Source organism: Callorhinus ursinus, unplaced genomic scaffold (genome assembly GCF_003265705.2).
Source record: "Callorhinus ursinus isolate GAN/ISIS: 27379988/994484 unplaced genomic scaffold, GSC_fseal_2.0 scaffold8, whole genome shotgun sequence".
Classification (NCBI taxonomy): Eukaryota; Metazoa; Chordata; class Mammalia; order Carnivora; family Otariidae; genus Callorhinus; species Callorhinus ursinus.
Genome location: NW_027397070.1, coordinates 64924015 through 64946397, shown reverse-complemented (window position 1 = coordinate 64946397; position 22383 = coordinate 64924015). Strand labels below are relative to the sequence as shown.

General features: G+C 48.7%; 1 protein-coding gene across 1 annotated transcript in view; it reads right to left on the bottom strand.

Moving 5' to 3' along the window:
- CUNH14orf132 (chromosome unknown C14orf132 homolog) overlaps positions 1-8305 on the bottom strand; it is a 52641-nt gene extending 44336 nt beyond the window's left edge. Inside the window, exon 1 of the mRNA XM_073895850.1 lies at positions 8079-8305. Coding sequence (XP_073751951.1) covers positions 8079-8105 — 27 coding nt within the window. The 5' untranslated portion in view covers positions 8106-8305. The remainder of the gene's footprint in view (positions 1-8078) is intronic.
- Between the last annotated feature and the right edge of the window lie 14078 nt (positions 8306-22383).

Sequence of the window (22383 nt, the reverse complement as noted above, 5' to 3'; positions counted from 1 at the left end):
AATATCACTTGTGGCTAGGCTGTGATAACTTAACGATATATGCTACAAATCCTAAAGCAACCACTAAAGTAACAAAACAGAGCTAGTAAACCAACAAAAGAGATCATACGGAATAACAAAAATTTCTTAATCCAAAGTAAGGCAGAAAAACAGGGAAAAGGGAACAAAGAACAGATGGGACCAATAGGCGACTGTGAGATAGTAGATTTAAACCCAACCACATTTAAAAAATCACACTAAACATGAATGGCTTAAAGACTCTAATCAGAAGGCAGAGACTATGAGATTGCATTTAAAAAAAACAAGCCGACGTGGCATAGAGATCTGGGTTTGAATCCCAGGTGTGTATGTCCTGAGCCTCAGTTTCCTCATCTGTAAAATGGATCTTAAAATTGCCTATTCCATGGAGCTATCATAAAGGATTTAATGAGATTCTGTGTACTGCACAACACAGGGCCTCCCTGGCGCTTCCTTGAGCATTTAATAAGTGGCAGTTATGATGGGAAGGTACAGGGACATCTTTAGGGGACAGAATGGGGTGGGGAGTAAACAGAGGTGGGTCTCCATCACCTCAGAATAGAAGGAACTGGGGTTCAGATCCTAAAAGCAGGGTGAGCAGGGTTGAGCACATAGCAGCTGCTCCATAAACACTCAAATATTTGATTGGAGACTTGCAATTCACTTCCAGATGCCCCAGTTCTCTTAGCTCCGTGACATATAATTATTGCCAGTCAAATGAAATGTCTTGACTCCCAAAATGCTGTCTCGAAATCTGGTCTACAAAAAGTACCATGGATTTTTACTCTTCCTTAACTGCTCATTATACCCCTGCAAAAATGTAGCATTATATTCTCTCCCGAAGCAGGTCTAATTGGAATGATAAAATATTTAAATCTTTTAAATGAGAATCTGAAGTACAACAAGACAGGCCCTTCGGTTAAAAACATTTGAGATAATAGACAATTTGTATTTTAATGAAAATTTTTACATTAAGAAAAAAGAGCAGTCGCTGGCTAGGGAAAACATTCTCTAAGTAGCAGACTGCCAGACTCCCTAGAATTCTATTTTTCTGGGGGGTGCTGTGTTCCTCTGGGGAGAGAAAATTTCTGCTGGTGTCTTGCAGATCTTTTGGAATAATCCCACAAGCCCATGAATGTAGCGACAGCCATTTCAAGAGATAACAGAATCACCTCTTCAGCACTACCAGATTCTTTTGTGGATTTTTCCCTCTCCACGAAAAATGATTAAAATGCAAATGAACTGCGAGCCCCCCAAGGTCCAGGGGGAGGAAAGGGCAGCGGGAGAGGGACTGGCAGCAGATGTATCTCAGCTATGATTAGACCACACAGGCTGTCTTCCAGAAAGACCTGCCCACTATCAACATAATGTTCCAGGAGTGACTGTGTCCTCCCACCAGCAAGGTCAAGGTTCTAAAAGCCCAGCTGAGGGGAGAAGTGTGTGTGTGTGTGTGTGTGTGTGTGTGTTTGTGTGTGTGTGTGTGTGTGTGTTTGACGGGGGGAGAGGGAGGTCCCTCAAACACAGGAAGCCCCCTCAAATCTCCCCCAGCTGGTACTGATCCCCCTCCCCATGCCTCCTCACCCCCCTGCTCCATAACTCAAGAACTTACTGTCATACCAGGTAGTACTGATTAGGGTGAACTATATGAAACTGTCAGGTCAAAAATGGCCAAGTATCAGCAACTTGATACAGTTCAGCCTAATGACATCATGGCCTACCTCCTTAGTAGTAGTTTACTTCTCTCTTGGGGTTGGCAGTTCATAAGGTTTTGTCAAGCTCTACACACCTCCCACTGGTCTAAAGCAATCACACAGGCATCCCCAGGATCAACCCCCCACACACACCTGCCCGATTTGCCCCCTGCAGAGGCCAGTCCCCAAAGATAGCCATTCCTTCTGTCCTTCCTGGATATGCACGCTGCTCCCCACACTGAGAGGTAGGATCTGATCCTTTCCGCTGAGATTGGGGCTGGCCTTCGGACTTTCTTGGCCAAATGAACACCGAGTTACTGACATTCTGGGACTTCTGAGGCTCATTTATAGGAAGCCTCACAGCTTCTACCCAGGAATGCCCATTCGGGGGGAAGGCAGTGCCACACAAGAAGACCACCATCCTGGGAGGAAACCCCAGCTGCCTGAAGAAACATCTGCAAGACGACATGCCAAGTGGTGAGAATGGTCAGGTTGAATAGAGTCGCCAGACGTGTGTGTGAGGCTGGAAGTCTTGACTCCAGGCCCAGCTGCCATTGAGCAGAAACAAACTTCCGAGCCGAGTCCTTCCCAGATCCTGGTTCCACAAAACCGTGAGCAAAATGAACGATTGCTTTAAGCCACTAAGTAACTGAAAGAATAAGCAATAAGTAACTGAAACAGTTCACATCGTAGTTGGTTGCCTTCTTAAAATTTTTTAATGAGTGGCCAACATTTAAAAATCCAGACTGCATGTAAACATCTGAATTTTCCATTTTCTTGAAAACTGGGAAGAACCCGCTGTGTGTCTGCAGGGCAGGAGCAAGGAGCCATTCCTTCCAGGCCAGCCCTCTGCTCTGTGGGTCACTCCACCCCACTCCGCTCCACTGAACAAGGTCACCTTCTTGGCCCCAGTCTCCAACTCCTTCCCCACCTGTCCCCGGTCCATCCAAATGCCCTGACTTGCAACCCCCACGCCCAACAGGAGACACTGTTTCAAGTCCTATTACATTCAACCCTTGAGCATGCCATTCCGTCTGCCTGGAATGTCCTCCCTCCTTCTTTGCAGCTCAGCATCCTTCAGACAGCTCAATTCAAACTTCTAGAAGCCTTCCCTGACCTCCGGGTCAGGTGCCTTGTCTGGGCTCCTGGGACACTTGCATTTACCTACCCCATGTCACATATCACATGGCAGGCCTGTGGCCTTCTCCACCTCAGAGCTCTGGGTCTGGCCCACAGGAAACATCTGCTGAAGGACTAGATGAACAGTTCCACAGGAAAGGCGATTTTGTGTCCATTTCACAGATGGTGAAACTAAAGTGTAGAGAAATGATCCGTCCACTGCCTAAGACCAGTGACCACTAACACCAGGATCAAGATCCTGGTTATTTACGGGTCTTCAGATGTTATTACGGGTTAAACTGTGTCTCCCCTCAAAATACGCTTTTGAAGCCCTAACTCCTGATACTTGTGAGCATGACCTCCTTTCAAACTAGATTCTCTGCAGGCATAATCAAGTTAAAATGAGGTCACTAGAGTGGGCCCTAATCCAATATACCGGTGTCTTTATAAGAAGAGAAGAGACACAGAGACACACAGGGCGGGTGCCAGGTTTGCTGAGGCAGAGATCGGAGAGATGCATCCACAGGCAAGGGGCACCAAGGACTGCAGGCAACACCGTGAGGTTAAGAGAGAGGGCTGGAATAGATTCTCCCCTGGGGACTTCAGAGACACCTGCCCTGCCAACACCTGGAGTTTGGATTTCTAGCCTCCAGAACTGGGAGAGATTACATTTCTGTTGTAAGCCACTCTGCTTGTGCTAATTTGTTAGGGTAGCCCCAGGAAACTAATACAGTCCTCTTTAGGAACATGTTTAAAAAATGGACATAAACATGGGGCGCCTGGGTGGCTCGGTCAGTTAAGCATCTGCCTTCAGCTCAGGTCGTGATCTCAGGGTCCTGGGATGGAGCCCCGCATCGGGCTCCCTGCTCAGCGGGGACTCTGCTTCTCCCTCTCCCTCTGCCCCTCCCCCTGCTCATGCTTGCACGCTCTCTCTCTCTCTCTCTCTCTCTCTCTCTCAAATAAACAAACAAAATCTTTTCAAAAATGGACATAATCACAACACTCTGTATTCAGGGACTGAGGATTCCCTGGAGCTGCTCCATGGCGGGGCCCTAGGTTTCCCACACACCCCCGCACTGGATCTGCTCTGCGAGGTGGTGAGCCCACGTGCAGGACGGCCCTGTGGTTGGGGCTCCAGGCCTGGCTCTACTTGTCGGCTGAGCCACCCTGGCTCTCCCTTTCTTCCCTGTCTGCATGAGGGGATTAGCAGAGCCACCTACCTGACTACAGATCTCCCACCTGTGGCAGGTGTGGGCAGGAGGAAGGGAGAACCTCGATTCTGGAGCAAGTCCCCGGGTTATATTATTCTGGGTCTCGCTCTTTTAAGTTGCTGAACCCATACTCGGGTGACTTCTGGGGACCACATGACCTTTTACGACCTGAAAGGGACCAGAGAGCCAAGGATCTGTTCCATCCAGAGGAGGGGGAGGGAGACAGCCCCAAGTGCAGTTCTAGCTTCGAACCTCCAGCCCCGCCGCGACCACACGCTGGAATCCACTGGGGGATGACAGAAAATAACGAAAATGTCCGCCTTCAGCTGAGACTCTAAGGGGAGCACTCGGGGTGGGGTGGAGGCAGCAGGTCTTGGAAGCTCCCAGGGGAGCCTAATGGCAGCAACATCGGGAACTCTTGGGTTTAGACTAGTTGCTGCAGGGGCAGCAGAGGACAAATACAAGACTGAGCTCTTGTGCCGTCTGTGCGCTTGTTGAACTCGGCCTTACAGCCTCAAGCACGTGACTAGTGCCCCTACACCCTCTTGTTCATTTCTTTTTTGTTTTTTTTTTTAAAGATTTTATTTATTTATTTCACAGAGAGAGAGACACAGCGAGAGAGGGAACACAAGCGGGGGGAGTGGGAGAGGGAGAAGCAGGCTTCCCGAGGAGCAGGGAGCCCGATGCGAGGCTCGATCCCAGGACCCTGGGATCATGACCTGAGCCGAAGGCAGCCGCTTAACCAACTGAGCCACCCAGGTGCCCCGCCTCTCGTTCATTTCTGCCCACGCAGTAGGTTCCTTAAATGTTCACTCCTCCTCTCATCACGGAGGTCTCAGGGTCTCTGCGCTTCCCCTGGAGCAAGCACGCTAGGAGCCATCCATGCACACCACAGTCCTCTTCAAAGCTAGTCTCTGAGGTTCCAGAATGCCACTCACACTGCCTTCTCCTGGTCAAGAAATTCACTGGTGCCAACCCAGATTTAAGGGGAGGGGAATCAGATCCCCCCCCCCGCCCCCAGGAGGGGGAGGGAGGGAACAGGGCCATCTCTGGAGTAAGGGCCACCCCACCAATGACACAGGGATTCAGGGCTCAGTCCTCAACGTCTGTGCTGTTCTCCTGGTCCCCAGCTCCCTGGGCGTCTGGACGGCCCTGTCCTTCCGGCCACTGCTGGCCATAGAGAAACAGGTGCTCCTGTTTACCGTTCAGCCCACCAGGGTGTCTGGGGACCCAGGAACTGCGCAGAGAGGGGTTGGGGTGTGTCCAGGGGGGAGGAAAGGGCGGCTGAGCACCTCCGGGGCTCAGGGGGTGAGATGGGGTCCACGAGCTGAGTCTTCCCATCTTCAGTGTCCACAGCCTCTTCCAAACCCCATCACACAACCCCATGTACCTGCACCAGCGAGGGCAGATCTGCATCAGGGGAGTTGCGGGTCCACTCTTTCCATCCATAAGGGGTGTCTTCGTAATGCTTAGCGTTTGAGAGGCAAATCTTTCTGAAATGGCTTATATCCTCTGAGTCTTTTAAAGCCAGAAACAGGACTCACAGTTCACAACACTGAGGAGGGGGAGGAGCTTTTCGAGCCACAGGGAGCTGGTTTCAGTCGCTCAATTAATCAAGCAGGTGTGCCCTTCTGGCTCCACTCATATGCCTCTAACTATGCTCCACAGGGCTGGGGTCTTCCCAAAGCACTGCTTCAATCACAAACCTTTCCCTGCTCAGTGGCCTGCAATGGCTCCCACTGCCCACTGATTCATGTGAACTTCCCCACCCCACAGTCAGCCCCTCTGTGACCTGGCGCCAGCCCCCTCTCCCAGCTGTCCTGTGCCCCTACTTTCCCCCTTCCTGAAGGAGTCTGTGAATATATTCTGGGCCTCCCTCCTCCTGCCTCTCTGCCTAGAATCCACCGGGGGAGATCTGTCTGTAGTTCTACTCTATCAGAACTCACGTTCCCAAGTCCTGACGATGACAGGTGTTCGAGGGGCGGGGCACGCGACCCCGCGAAGGCACTGTTTTCCTGTTTTCTCTTTTCACGATTCACATCCATCCTGTCTCATCCCCAACCAATCATCTAACAGAAACTTGCTGAAGGCAAGTTTACCCAACTTCTGCCAAACAAGTAGATGGAGGCATTGACATTTCCCTATCAAACTGTCCACTGCTGATGTGTGGGGACAGAAGCTTGGTGACACGCACCAAGCAGGCAAATTATTTAATCTTGTCGAAGTTTCGTAACCTGATCGGTAAAAGGGGGAATGACAGTGCCCATGTCATGGACTTGTAAGGATTTACTATAATAAAGTGTGCAAGCGACTGGCACACAGCGGGTGCTCCACAAACCTCAGCATCTCTCCCCACATGATGGCTCATCATGTTTCTGCTCCTTGCAACTGACACGGGCCTGGGCATGTAATCTATACCCAAATATCTGTTGGCAGGAACACACTGAGCACACAAAACTTGAGAGTAAACAAAAGAGAGAGAGAGAGAGAAAAAAGAACCCAATCTCTGTGCAGGCTCTGTCTACAGATGGAGAAAAGCCCTACGTTTATTTTGTCCGGTTACCATGGCAACTTCTGATGCTCCAGCCCGCCCCAGGGTTAGCAGTGATCAATTTATTTCGTAACCATGGACACAAGCTGTTTGGTGGGATTCAGAGGAGGGCAGGCAGAGACAGGCGTGTGTGAGCTCCTCTCTCCCCTGGAAATAAATCTGGTGAAGCCACTCCAGTTATCCTGTAGCTAAAGTCACCACTGTCTAAAATGATGCCCGCATGACAATATTTATAAACGTGGGTTTAGGAACAGGAGACAGAAAATTAGGCAAAAAAAGACCAGTGGTGCTGACTGAAGCAAAGCACATTTTGGAAAACAAAACAAGAGGCTGCCTAGAGCTGGGATCTAAAACCATCCTGGGGATTCTGCGTCCTTCCATGACTGTTCAGAGACTCGCTGTCCATACAGCCTGGATTTTGCTGTTACTTTTTCAAGAGGCTTCTATCGGGGTGAAATTTGGGGGCGGGAAAGGAAAGTGTTCTCTTAAAATCTGTTCCCCGGAAAATTAAACAGCAGCAAGTGGGGCCCCTGGTACGCATACAGGGGACAGAGGGACCCCGGTGGCCTTCCTACGTCTGGGATCCCAACATAACTAACTCATAGAAGGTGCAAGGTCCGAATGTGGTACACTGAGATTTACTCGCCCAGACCAAATGTGGCCTTTCCTGGAGCCAGACTGTCCCTGGCACTGGGTCCTGGGAAGGCCACAGGCAGCTCCGCAAAGGGGGTGTCTGCCTGCCTTTGTTCTAGCTCATGAGAGCTGAGCACAGAAACATAAAGATCACCCAACGCTCAGAACTCAAGGGGATTCTCCTTCAGCAAGGATCAAGTGATGAGAGGTCATCTGTTTTTTTTCCTGCTATTGGCAACCTGTTTTGTGTCAAGGGAAGAGTTATGGTCGCGTTGGGCACTGATGGCTACAGACTCAGCACAAAGGAAAAAAAAAAGGATCGTTGCGCTCTGGCGCTTGGCTGGTCACAGAGCCGGTCTCACCTCCTTCCTCAGGCTGCCGGGGGCTGTGGTCTCCACTTAAGGGAGGGGGGGCCCGAGGTCTCCCGCGCCTCGTGAAGATAGGCAATGGAGAACAGCGACGGTGCCCACCCACCCGGGTTTCCACGGATCTGGGCTGCACGGCCCCGGGGCAGTCCTGGGTCCTGGAGCGAGGACTGCAGGGAGGGGATGGGCAGGGAGGGGTCGACTCGCATCGCCCAGGCCCCTCTCAGTCTGGGAACAAATCGACCCAGGGCGCTCAGGGCACACGACCCGCCCCACCCCCGGGAGTCGCGCTCGCCGCCTCGGACGAGAGAAACCAGGTTGGGGATGCCCGGCTCCGGACAAAGGGCCGGGACGTAGATCCCCGGAGGGCGCCACCGCCCGGCTCGAAGCCTCCCAGCGCGCCCAGCAGCTGCAGACAGGGCAAGCCCGTGGGCCCCGAACCTCCCCAAACTTCGCAGCCCAGGGCGCGCGGGGGAAGGCGCCCCGTTACCTGCGCGGCCATAAAGGACAGATCCATGGTGTCGCCGCTGCCACCCGCGCTCGAGTCCTCGCTGCTGCTCCTGGTGCTGCGGCGGCGGGTTCAGCCGCCTGCACAGCTGGCCGGGAGCGGGCGGAGCAGCGAGCAGGCACCCCGGACCCCGCGGCGCCGCCGAGCTCAGCGGCCCCGGCTTGGCGGCCTCGGCTGGCTCTGCGCCTCGTCTCCAGACCCAGACCCGGCCGAGGCGGGGGGCGGGACGGGGCGGGGCGGGGCGGGGCTCGGGGGCCCGGGAGCCCCCCCACGTGACCGCCCCCAGCCCCACCCCGGGGGCGGGGCCCGGCCGAACCCCTGCGCACTCCAGATCCTTTCCTGCGTGGGGGCCAAGTGGGGGAACTGAGGCCGGAGGCCGCCCAGCTCGTGGGAGCGGGAACCGGCCTGGACCTCAAGAACAACGATGTTGGCGCCCCGTCGGGGGTGGCGTGCCTTGCTCGGGGCTTGAGGATCAGGGTCAGGGTGACCCAGCTTTCGTGCCAGCCCTGTGCCCCGAGTTCAGTGTGCTTCTGGCCCTGGAAGTGGGCACAAGGATGCTAGCTCGGCTTCTTCTTTATTTCCTTGCCTCGCCTCACTTTCCCGAGCAGAACTTCTAGGCTCCATGAGAGTAGTGAGAGCAGACAACCATTGTCATTGCTCTTCGCAGAACCCTGGGAGGCGAGATGAACAATGATGGAGGTGCAGAGACCTGCAGCAGGTGGACCTCGCTGCTTGGTGAGGACTGTGCTCTTAGGATGGGGCGGGGGGCGGGGGGGGGTGGTTGGGAAGCGTCTCACCTGAAAGACGCTCTGCAGACCTAGGGTTTGTGCAATTACCCGCCTGGCGGGCCTGGCCTCGCTCGGGGTTGGGGGGGGCACCCTGACCTCTCTCAAAACTCAGTTCTGAAGGAAAACAGACAGGACAGGAGGTGAGCGGATGATAGACGGACGTCTGCCTCTGCTTCTTTGGGTTCTATTTTTTGAAACCCAAACCGCCCCCCCCCGCCCCCAGCAACACCTTGTAGTCAATACCTGTATTGGGCTGTGTGTCCTGAGACAAGTGTCTCCCCTCTGGGCCCCAGTTCCCTCATGCACCCGTAATTCCTGAGTCCATTCTATTTTTTTTAAGATTTTATTTGTTTATTTGAGATAGAGCAAGAGCAAGAGAGATCACAGAGGGAGGGGGAGAGGGAGAAGCAGACTCCCCTCTGAGCAGGGAGCCCAACATGGGGCTCCATCCCAGGACCCCCACATCATGACCTGAATCAAAGGCAGACACTTAACCGACTGAGTCACCCAGGTGTCGTCCCCTGAGCCCATTTTTAATGCCCATTATGTCCTGGCCGTGAACCAGATTATTTAACCACAATGTCCTTGAAGAGCAGAAACATTGAGACATTACCACGCTCAGAGTAACAAGGAGGACCAGAGGATTTAAAAGGTTATCAACAAAACCTTGAATGGAGGTATTTAAATTACTCTATTGATACATAATTTATATAAATGTACCTATTTTAGAGCTCCAGGTTGATGAGTCTTGATACATATATACACCCTGTAATCAGAACTATAATCAAGATATAGACCATTCCACTCACCCCTAAAAGTTCCCTCTTGTTCCCTTACAGTCAACCCCCACCACCCACCTCCAGCCTCAGGCAAACATTGAACAGGTTTCTATCACCACAGACAAGATTTGTCTTTTCTAGATTTCTATATAGGTGGAATCATACAAATTGTATTTTTTCTTTGTCTGGCTTTGTTCATTCAGCCTTGGAGAATCATCCATGGTGTGGCATATTTAGGAAGTTACATTTTGATTGCTGAATACTGTTCCTGTGTATGGATGGACCACTCTTGTTTGTATCTTTTCTCCTGCTGATGAACACTTGAGTTGTTTCCAAGGTTTTGGCCACCATGAGTAAAACATTGAACATTGGCTACAAGCCTTTGTATAGAGATCTTGTTTCTATTTTCAAATTGGAATGGCTTAGTTGTGTGTTTGTAATGGACTGCCAAACTGTATTACGAAGTGTTTGTACATTGGGGCGCCTGGGTGGCTTAGTTGGTTAAGTGACTGCCTTCAGCTCAGGTCATGATCCTGGAGTCCCAGGATCGAGTCCCACATCAGGCTCCCTGCTCAGCAGGGAGTCTGCTTCTCCCTCTGACCCTCCCCCCTCTCATGTGCTCTCTCTCTCTCAAATAAATAAATAAAATCTTAAAACAACAACAACAAAAAACACAAAGTGTTTGTACATTTTACAGTGTAGGAGAATTCCAGTTGCTTGGTGTTCTCACCAACACTTGGCATTGTTATTAACTGAAAGCCGTTCTGGTGGGTGTAAAGTAGTGCTTCATTATGGTTTCAATTTGCATTTTTCTGATGACGATGGACCTTGAACATCACTTTCACTTGCTCACTTTTGGACATTTATGTATTTTCTTTTGTGAAGGATCTGTTCCAGTCTTTTACCCATTGAAAAAAATTGGATCAATTGTCCTTTTATTATTGAGTTGTAAGAGTTCCTTACATGTTTTGGAAACAAGTCCTATGTCAGATATATACTACATACAATCTTTCTGGGCCTCTGGCATTTTTTCATTTTCTTAATGGTGTTTTTTTTTTGGAAGACAAGTTCTTAGGTTTGATAAAATCCAACTGATTTTTTTTCTCTTTTATGGTTCATGCTTTCTGTGGCCTAAGCAATCTTTGCCTACCTACCCCAAGGTCATGAGGTTTTCTCTGTTTTTCCCCCCTTAAGTCTCATACTTCTAGCTTTTATGTTTAGGTCTCTGACCTATTTTTGTTTTTATATACGGTGTGAAGGAAAGTGTGAGGTTCTTTTTTTTCTTTCCCAAGTGAGTGTCCGAGTGTGCCAGCACCATTAGTTGTCATGACTACCTTTTTGTCATTGAATTACAAGGGACAGGGACTAGAGTTAAGAAGACACAAATTTTAAGGTGTCACCCACTCTCAGGTGCCAACTCTGCACTTAAGTGACCCTGGGAGGGAGTGTCTCCTTAAATTTTGATTTCTAAGCACCTTGTTGACCTCTCCCACAGACTAGTAAGCACCTCACAGGCAGATCTGCACATCCCAAATACCACTCTGTGGCTTTTCCCCCCACCGACTGCCTCATCCAAGCGTGTGGTGATCCAGTGAGGACATCCAGACCTCTGCCCTGAGCTCCAGATGGGCACATCCATCTGTCTACTCAGCAGCTTCTCCTAGATGGCTAATGGCATCTCAGATTTAACCTGGCCAGCACTGAGCTACGATTTCCCCCTTTTGTCTGGCTCCATCACAGACAGATAATGGCACTCCTCAGGTCCTCCATGTACAGTTCTGCATGTTGGACACTGCAAAAGGTTGCCTGGCAGACAGGCAAGGGGAGGTTAAAATTCAGCCATGCTCTTCTTGTGGAATCTTGTGTATGGATGAGGGTCTATGTCTATCCAGAAGGAGGGGTATTTTTGCCCTTTTCCCCAGAGCCCTCATAAGGGTCAGTAGATCCAGTCTTCCATCTCCCTTATACCCCACTAACCTCCTCATTCATTGTGCCCTGACCACACTGGGCTTTTTTCTGTCCCAGGAAGACACCAAGTCCCTGCAGGGACACCGTCTTTGCTATTCCTTCTGCTTGCAGCTGTCTTTCTCCAGATCTTTCTTTTGATGTTTCAGGTTTCAATTCAAAAGCCACCTCCTCCAGGAGGCCTTCCCTAGCTTAAGTAATCTGTCTTTAAAATAAAATAAAAAATGCCTTATTTTTTTCCATAGCATTTCTCCATTTTAAAATTTTATTTACTTGCTGGGAGAGGCAATCTGTCGGGACCTTGAGCATCCCAGGTTTCAAGTCACCTGCATGCTCTGGGTCCTGGCAGCTTGGCATGGGGACAGAGGAAGAGGGTGCTTAGAGGGCTTGGGTCCTGGGGACAGTCTCCAGACTGCCTTTAGGCCAATTACTGGTGTAGAATCCATATGCGCAGAGAATGTGGGATCCTGTGAGGGGAAACGGTCCGTTCCTTAAAAGGCTGTCGACCTGAAGGCCACAGCAGGGGGCCCTGACCCTGACATTTCGCTTTATGCAGAACCTAGATAGAGAGAGCACAGGGCCACAGAGACCCTGGAGGGGATGCCCTCCCTTCCTGGGAGGCCCTTAAAAGGGTTTAAGAATTCATGAGCTTCTCACTGAGCGACTTGATCAATTATTCAAGGTCCATCACAGGAGCAGAGATGGCCCAGGACCCACCTGTCCTTTAGCTGGCAGAGAAAATCCAGGGCAGTGGTGGAGGCCCTGCTGTCCTTTGAGGCCTGGCTCACTCTCCTTCCTCTGCAACCTTTGCTGCAAGACACATTTCCTCTGACCATCCGAATGCTCCAGGGTGATCACTTTCAAAAAGCGATCCCTAGCCCACCAATGTCTGACTTATCGGGCGGATTCCTCCTGAATCTCATTCTCTGAAGGGGGGCATGCAGTCGGGATTGTACATGCTTCCTGAATGATTCTGATGCCAGCTCAACTTCCACCTAACCAAAATTAAGTCTTCTCTTCCCCAGCCCTCCCCAAGACTTTGTTAACAAATCGAGATTCAGTGCCATTCCATTTAACAGGTGTTTTCTGAGCACCTACACTATGCTAGGCATAGAATCTCGCATATATTGCTTCCAAACCTCAGAAAACATCGCCTCAGAGAGGTTGAGAGACTTGCTCAGGTTGCACAGCAAATATGGGCCAAGCCGGGATTTGAACCCAGATCCAGCTGATTGCAGAGTCCACATGCCTTCTGTGCTATGGTTCCTTCAGGAACCTATATTTTAGTCAAGCCAGTGCAAAAACAAATCATCCCAAAGTAATGAAGAACTCATTCATTCATTCCTTAACTCAACAAGTATCTCGTTCATACATTCAGTCGGCATTTCTGGAGCACCTGCTGTGTGCGTGGCCCTGTGTGTCTGGAAGGCATGGAGACAGCGGGGAGAACTTCAACAGCAATGACGAGGAGCTGCAGTAGGGTACAAAGCCCCTCACTTAGAGAGGCAGAAGAGTCAGGTTTGCATCTCAGCTCTGCCACTTGCTAGCCGGCAGCCATCGGGCAAGCTACCTAACCTTTTCTGACCCAGAGTTTATTTATCCCTAAAAGTGAAAGATTGAATGAGATGGTGGAAAGAGGGCCTAGCATTGTACCTGGCACATAGTAGGTGTGCTATCGATGGAAAGAGAAAAGGAAGGTTAGTTAAAGTCCACATGCGGCACCTGGTTGCCTCAGTAGGAGAAACACGTGACTTTTGATCGTTGTGAGTTCCAGCCCCACGGCGGGTGTAGAGATCACTTAAATAAGTAAAACTTAAAAAAAAAAAGCGGGGCGGGGGGGAGAAGGGAACGTGTCAGTTTTATACAAGGGTTGCTCATTTGCTTGTTTATTCTAGTTTAAACACAGGTTCTGCTAGAATAAGTTCACCAGAGGATTACAGAGCAAGAGATAGGTTGGTTTCTTATTTATTCGTGAAACGTACCAGCACCTAGCAAATGCCCAACTTAAATGAAGTACACTGGGAACATGTCCTAAATGAACAAACTAATGAGCTAATAAGCATTTATGGGTGAATAAATGAATGGATGAAATTAAATAGGGGGCTATAGGAAGTGGAATGTCTCCCTCTAGCCCCCACACCCACCCCCTGGATTTACCGGCTTTCCTTCGCTGGCGAACACACATCAGGGCTGATATTTAAAATGCGTGAAGACCAGATGCTGGAACTTGGCGTGTTGGATTCACTGTTTCCTCTTCGGCTCGGGGCTCCTATGGCATGGGCATGGAACGGGAGCTTGGGGGCAGGATTCCTGGGCCACTGCCATGTCCATATCCCCTAGCACCATTTCATATTATGTGCAGAGAGACCCTCCCTCATAATGAATCATTCATTCACTCCAAAACAATGATGAAGCTCCTACCAAGAGCTAGGCACTGTGCCAGGCTCTCTGGAGGGTGAATACATCCTCACTGGGTCCTAGTTCCACAGGTGGGAGAGGTACCCAGTTGATAAATGAAGACGACTATCACCCAATATTAACACAGTACAGACCTGCACCGTCCAATACAGTAGCTGCCGACCACACGCGGCCACTGAGCAACTGAAATATGGCCAGTCAGCACGGGCAATCGAACGAAAAAAGTAAGATACGGAAGAAGTTAAACGGGCCTTATTTGCAGGTGACATAATACTGTACATAAAAAACCCTAAAGACTCCCCCCCAAAACTATCAGAAATAATAAATGAATTTAGTAAAGTTGCAGGACACACAATTAATACCCAGAAATCAGTTGTGTTTCTATACACTCATAACAAAATAGTAGAAAGAGAAATTAAGAAAACAATCTCATTTACAATTGCACCAAAATGGATAAAATACCTAGGAATTAACTTAACCCAAGAGGTGAAACACCTGTACTCTGAAAACTACAAAACACTGATGAAAGAAATTGAAGAGGACATAAACAAATGGAAGAATATTCCATGCTCATGGATTGGAAGAATGAATATTGTTAAAATGTCTGTACTAACGAAAGCAATCTACAGATTTAATCAATCCCTTTCAAAATACCGACACAGAACGAGAACAAATAATACTAAAATTTGTATGGAACCACAAAAGACCCCAAATAGGCAAAGCAATCTTGAGAAAGAAGAAAAAAGCTGGAGATATCACAATTCCAGGTATCATAATCAAAACAGTATGGTCTGGCACAGGAATAGAAACAGAGATCGGTGGAATAGAATGGAGAGCCAAGAAATAAACCTGATATTATATGGCCAATTAATCTTCAACAAAAGAGGCAAGAATATACAATGGGGAAAACACACTCTCTTCAATAAGTGGTGTTGGGAAAACTGGACAGCTACATGCAAAACAAAGGAACTGGACTACTTACGCCATATACAAAAGTAAATTCAAAACAGATTAAAGACCTAAATGTGAGTCCTGAAACCAGAAAACTCCTGGAAGAGAACATAGTAATTTCTCTGCTATCAGTTATAGCAACATTTTTCTAAATATGTCTCCCAAGACTGGGGAAATAAAAGCAAAAATAAACTCTTGGGACTACTTCAAAATGAAAAGCCTCTGCACAGCGAAGGAAACTATCAACAAAATAAAAAGGCAACCTACTGAATGGGAGAAGATATTTGTAATTGATATATCTGATAAGAGGATAATATCTAAAATATATAAAGAACTTATACAACTCAATGCTAACAAACTAATCTGATTAAAAATGAGTGAAGGACCTGAAGACACCTTTCCAAAGGAGACATACAACTAGCCAACAGACACATGAAAACATGCTCAATATCACTAAGGTCATCAGGGAAATGCAAATCTAACCCACAGTGAAATATCACTTTACACCTATCAGGATGGCTAGAAACAAAAAGACAAGGAATAACAATTGTTAGGGAGGAAGGATGTGGAGAGAAGGGAACCTCATGCACTGTTGGTGAGAATGCAAATTGGTGTAGCCACTGTGGAAAACAGTATGGAGCTTCTTCAAAAAAAAATTAAAAACAGAAATACCGTACAATCCAGTAATTCCACTATGGGATATTTATTCAAAGAAAATGAGAACACTAATTCAAAAAGATATATGCCCCTTATGTTTATTGCAGCATAATTTACAAGAGCCAAGATATGGAAGCAACCCAAGTGTCCATCAACAGATGAACAGATAAAGAAGATGTGGTATATATATAAAGTGGGATATTACTCAGCCATAAAAAAGAATGAGACCTTGCCATTTGTGATAACCTGGATGGACTTAGAGAGTATTCTGTTAGGTGAAATAAGTCAGACAGCAAAAGACAAAGATCGTATGATTTCACTTATATGTGGGATCTAAAAATCAAAACAAGTGAAGAAACAAAGAGCAGAATCAGACCTATGAATACAGAGAACAAACTAATGGTTGCCAGGGATGCGGGGATGGGAAAAATGGGTGAGGAGGGCTGGGAGATGCAGGCTTCCAGTTAGGGAATGAATAAGTCACAGGACTGAAAGGCACAGCATGGGGAACATAGTCCATGATATTGTAACAGCGTCGTGAGGTGACATTCGGCAGTTACACTTGTGGTATAGAGATGTTGAATCACCGTGTTGTAGACCTGAAACGAACATAACATTGTGTGTCAACTGTACTCAAAAAGAAAAGAGAAAGAAAAAGAAATAGGGCAAGTCTGAACTAAGACATAAGTATAAAATACACACAGGATTTTGGAGACTTAGTATACAAAAAGTAATGATTTTCAATATTGATTGCATGTTGAAGTGACACTATTTTGGATATAGTAGGCCAAATAAAACGTATGATTAAGATCGACTTCACCTGTTTCTTTTTGCCTGTTTTAATGGGGCTGCTAGAAAATTTCAAGTTGTATAAGGGCCTTGTGTTCTGTTTCTGGCCAGAGCTCATCTGCGGAGCTGGGGTGGGATGCAGGAGGGTAGAGGGGTTTGGGCCAGCTCTGTGGCCTTCAAGGATGGGCTGGATGAGCAGAGAGAAGGACAGACAAGGTGGTCCAGCCCGGGGGCAATTTTAACCAAAGTAAGTCCCCAGCTTCCCAAGTAGACAAAACAGAGAGGCATTTCAAATCCAGCCCCACTTCTTTCACTGATGGGGAAAGACAGCAGCCCGCCCCACCCCAGCATCTCTGTCCTCCACAAGGAGCTGGGGTGCAGAATGCTTAGTCAGAAACCCATGCACGGCTGCCCGAGCCTCTTCCACACAGAGAGGAAAGTGTCTCCCGCTCCCCAAGCCCCCAGCTCCGTCTTGCCAGGCCACCCTCACTTGCTTCTCTTCATAGGAAACTTCCACAGCTCCAGGCACCGCCTCCAGGAGGTAATTGCTCTTTCTGCTTCCTTTGTTGGCTGTGCCTCCAGAGTCTGATGACTGATTTTAATTAAAGCGCTGATTGCATTGGGAGGAAATGGTGGGGGACAGTGCGGGTCTGCTGGGGAGGGTGGCAGGGCTGTGACGCCACAGTGAGGATGCTTCTTCCTCCAGCTCTGCCTGCCCCGGCAGCTGCTGCCCATCCTCCCCCCAGGAAGTCACAAGGACAGATGATGATGATCAGAATCATGCTGTCACCAGGCTGTTCCTGTTTTTCCATGCATCCATTGCCCAAGCCCCTTTGTGCCCACTTCTCGGCCACTCCAGGCAGCTGCCTTGCCAGGGCGAGGTGTCTGCATGTGGGAGGCACCATTCAGGGAACAGAGACCTTCCCTGAGGTCACGAGCTAGGGAGCAGAGGGGTGGGACTTGAACTCAGCATCTGGCCTGGTGATCTGTTCACTGCCCCCGCCTCCTAGCCCAACCCCCGGGGAGTAAGATGTGTCCCTAGGGGACTTCCAGGGTCAGAGACCAGCCACATTTGGCCTCTGCCTCTACCTAGACAGCTGTGATCTCTGGGAGCCTCGATTTCTCCGTTGTGTCAAATTGGGCTACTGTCACCGACCCGACAGGACCGTGACAACTGGATAGAAATCAGCGCCTCTAGCGGAACCCGGCACACGCCCTCGCGTGGCTCCTTGTGACATCCAGGACAGCGTGTGAGCTCCTCGGCAAGGCTTTCCCACCTCCCGGGTCTGCCCCTGCCAGCCTGTTTGGATTCCTCTTTCGCATTTCCTTCTGACTTCTCTGCTCTGGTCCTGCTGAACTGTCTTGACAAATCCAAACGAGCCCTGCTCCCTTCTGCCTGGAACCTGTCCCTCCCTCCCGCCCCTGCCCCTCTTGCCTGCATCCTGCTTATCTCTCATGGCTCCATGCAGACAGCCCCGCCTCCAGGAACCCGCCAGTGACTGGGTAATGCCCAGTTTCCATGCCCACCCTCATCAGAGTACTCATTGCTTACCTTGTGTCTCCCCACACCGCAGAAGCTCCTGGAAGGTCCACACCCAGCTTCCTCTCCTCTGGGACCCCAGTAGCTCTCCCCCAGACCTGAGACCAGAGGTAACAGAGGACTCTGGGACCAGGCCTGGCTTGGATGCTGTGGGCTGAATTCTGTCCCCCCAAAAGATATGCTGAGGTTTTAACCCCTGGTACCTGTGAAAATGTTCCTCAAAGGGAGGGTCTTGCAAGATGTAATTAAGCTAAAGTATGGTCATTAGGGTGGATCTTAATCCAACGTGACTGTCTTATAAGGAGAGAAGAGCCCATGGTCACGTGATGATGGGGCAGAGACGGAGACACACAGCTGCAAGCAAGGAAGCCCAGGGACAGCCGGCTGCCACCAGCCGTGGGGAAGAGAGCCCAGGGATAGCCGGCTGCCACCAGCAGTGGGGAAGAGAGCCCAGGGACAGCCGGCTGCCACCAGCAGTGGGGAAGAGAAGGAGGGAGGACCGCCTAGAGTCTCAGAAGGAGTGCAGTTCTGCTGACACGCTGATTTCAGGCTTCCAGCCTCCAGAACGTCAGAGATTATATTTCTGTTGTTTCCAGCCATCCGGTTTGTGGTTCTTTGTTACAGCAGCGCTGGGAACCTAAAAGATGCCCGGCCCTACAACCAACGGGACGATGATGTGCTCTGTGCTCCAATTTCTCATGGTCACTATGGGACTCACCTTATAGAGTTGTGAGCCGTGTAAATGAGTTAACAGTGTGAAGCCTAGGAAACACCAGGTGCTGTAGAAGAGTTAGCTGCTCTTATTCTTTGTAATAATAGGTGCTCAGAAATTTACGTTGAAAAAATAAGCCGATGCAAGACACACAGTGGGTGATGCAGAATTGTTCATTCCCTTTTTCTTGCTGCTATCCAAGTACAGCTGCCATGAAAGTTTGGAAACTGAGAGGGGAGGCGTATTGTTTGTGTCTGTTCAGCAACCATTCTGTCTCTTCTGATGACAACATCCCCATTTTCCTTGGGTCATCCCTGTCCTTGGCTCTCTGTCCATGTGGCTCCGCCAGGACTGATGCCACCCCCAGCTACCACAGGAATTTGATTCAGGGGTGAACATGCAATCCCAGGTTGGTCCGATGAGAGTTAGCCCTGGCGTTTTACCTGGAAAGAGAAGCTGTCTCTCTGTGAGGTTGCTAAGCTGGTAGAATGCAGATCTGGAGGAGCCAGCGGTCCTCTTCCTACCTAAGCCAACCCACAGGGAAGCAGAGCTGAGAGATGAAGGGAGAAAGTTCCCAATGCCATCATTTGAGCACCTGGATCCTGTGGTGCCTGAAGGTGCATCCACCTCTGGACTTTGCAGTTACTGCAGAAAATAAATAAGAGTTTTGTGTCCTGAAACCAAAAGACCTGGCTCAGTATTGAAATTCAGAGTAGAAGTGGGGCGTTGCAAGTAACAGAACCTAAGATGAGGAATCAACTGAATGGCAACTCGTGGCGAGCAGTGAGAATTTTTAAATCTACAATGGGGAAGTTATTTGGAGCCAACCAGCTGGTTGAGAGTCGCTTGCTTCTCCTGGGACAGGGGCCATGTGCCTGCTGGTACTCGCTTTAAGAGACATGGTGGAGAAAGGATATTGGAGCAAGCTTGTTGTGGACTTCAGTAAGTTCTTACAAGAGAGAGATGAGCTTTGCTGGAAGCTGGCCCACCCAAAACATGATGGAGAATAAAAGCTGCCTCTCCTTTTCTGCCTGTGGTTAATAACACAAGTTGACTAAGAGGGAGGTAAGAGAACAGACAGAAGCCTATTTGTCATCTGTAGAATTTCCCAAGCCATGGCCTGGATGCAAGGACCCACAGCTCAAGCAGAATTCTAACTTTGGGTACTGGTCTGAGGACTTGCCCTGAAACAAACAGACCAGACTCTTAATGAACTTGTCAGTCATTGGGCTTCTGGAGAAATCCCAGTAGTGGACAACTGAAAGCCTGCATTACTCATCCCTGGAGGCAGTCATGGGGCCTTGAACCTCCTCGATCAGAAATTGGATTACCAGGGACATACAGCTTTCAAAGGAGAATCCTTCTTGACCCAGCAATGAGGGTCAGCAGATGAGGAAGATCTCCCCAGAGAGCAGACTAGGGGCAGCCAAAAGTGACCACCAAAGACTTGTTCATTGCCAGGAGGGAGTCCCTGTGATTGTTCCTAAGATAAACAATATGACCAAGTAGTAATCTTATATTGTTTCTCCATATCTTCTTTTCCAAAGGGAGTTTTGTTACAGCTTTTCTTTTTCTGTCTCCACTGTTGTACAAGAGATGTGTTAGGAGAGAGAGTTAATTTATCATTCAGCTGAACATTACCTGGACATCTGGAAATCATACTCAGATCTAATCGAGATTCATGAATTCACCCAGGGGTCATGGATTCGGATCTGGATCTGGACATGCCTTTAGGTTGTCTCTGGGGCTGGGGGAGAGGGCAGTGTTGGATTGTATGTGATTTTGTTGCATCCTGTTAGGTGGAGACATTTTGAAGGTGTGGGAAAACTGTGGTATGTGCAAGTTGGGCACTCAAAGTGCAGGGTGGAGTTGACATGTTGTTTTTACCCTCTCTCCCCCCAATCCATCCTTGCCTTTTCTGCTCTCGGCACCCTGTTTTTCCTGCAGGGAGAAGACCTTCCCAGCCTCACCCAGAGTGCTTGATCACATTGAGAGCTTCTCTACCACCCACCTTCTCAGCCTTAGGGGTCGCTCTATGACCCAAAACCACTGATTACAACCCAGAGCCCATCAGGGATAGACATACTATTCCAATAAAAGTCAAGTGAGTACTCTTGCTCTGAAACTACTAGGGAAAAAGAGGTTCCCTTTCCCCCGAGGCCATGAAGGCTGTAGAAGGCAAGTCTAGAGCTGCTGGTAGCATCTTCCTCCTATGAAAGGAGAGTCTGCCTGAAGGCGGAGGTCATCAGAATGGAAAGACAGAGTGAGACAGACTTAGGACAACAGCCTCCGACCCCCCGGCTCCAGAGTACCCTGCAACCTGCAGCTAAGTGAACCAGTAACTCTTCTCTTTTGCTGGCCAGCTTGAATTGAGTTTCTGCCCTTACAGTGGAAAGAATCTTGACATAGAAGAACTCAAGGTGATTCTTGGGGTGAGGGCATTTGGAATAAAAGAGCCCTGGGGATTTCTATAAGGGTTTGATCTTCAGCGTTCTTCCTTCTCCGACTCCATGTGAATGACTCAGAAAACTCCCCATCACCAACTGCAATATTTCCACAGCTGTGTGAACCCAACAGAAGTGTGGACCTAGTTAGCCACCCCAAGGTGTGGAAATCATCACTGTGACTGAATTTAGCTTTCCCCCCTCCCATATGGGGTGTGTATGAGTAAACATAATTATCTTGGAGCTCTAGAGGGTTCCAAACACCAAAGAGTCACAAGAATACCACGAAGCACTCCCGTATGTCACCCGGATTCGCCAATGATTAACATTTTGCTGCATTAGCTTTATTATTCCCTCTCTCCATCTATATCTAAATTATTATTTTTTTTCTGAACTACTTGAGATTAAGTTTGCAGATATTGTGCATCTCTAACCCACAAATAGGTATCACGTGTTTTTAAGAACAAGAATATTTCTTATAGTATGATCAAAATCAGACAATTTAACATGGATACAATATTTAATCTGTAGGATTTATTCAAATTTCATCAACTGTCTCCTCCTTGATGGTCATTTTTATTCTAATCCAGAACCCCGTTTTGGGATTAAGCATTGCATTTAATTTTCATTGCTTTTTCTTCTCCTTTAGCCTGGAATGGTTCATGAGTTTATCTTTGTTTCTCTTGACGTTGGCATTTTTGTTTTGCAGAATGTTCCTTAGCTGGTGTCTTAGTCCGCTTGGGCTGCTATAACAAAATACCATAGACTGGGTGGCTTATAAATGACAGAAATGTATTTCTCAGAGTTACGGAGGCTGGAAGTCCCAGATAGAGGTGTCATCTGATTCTGTCTCAGGTGAGGCCCCGCTTTCTGGGCCACACATGACTGCCTTCTCGCTGTGTCCTCACATAGGGAGAGAGACAGAGTGCACACAATTTGTGTATCTTCTTATAAGAGCACCGAGGGTTCTTGAGGGCCCATCCTCATGACCTCATCTAATCCTGATTACCTCCCAAGGCCCCATCTCCTTGGTTTAGGGCTCTAATATGTACATTCGAGGGGACATAATTTTATGCAGAGCAACTACATTATTTTGATGTTCACATTGTCTCAGATTTGTCCATTGGAAACCCCTTCAAGTTTGTTCATATTGGTTTCTGTGTCTTTTTTACATTTATTTTCTTTCTTTCTTTCTTTCTTTCTTTCTTTCTTTCTTTCTTTCTTTCTTTCTTTCTTTCTTTCTT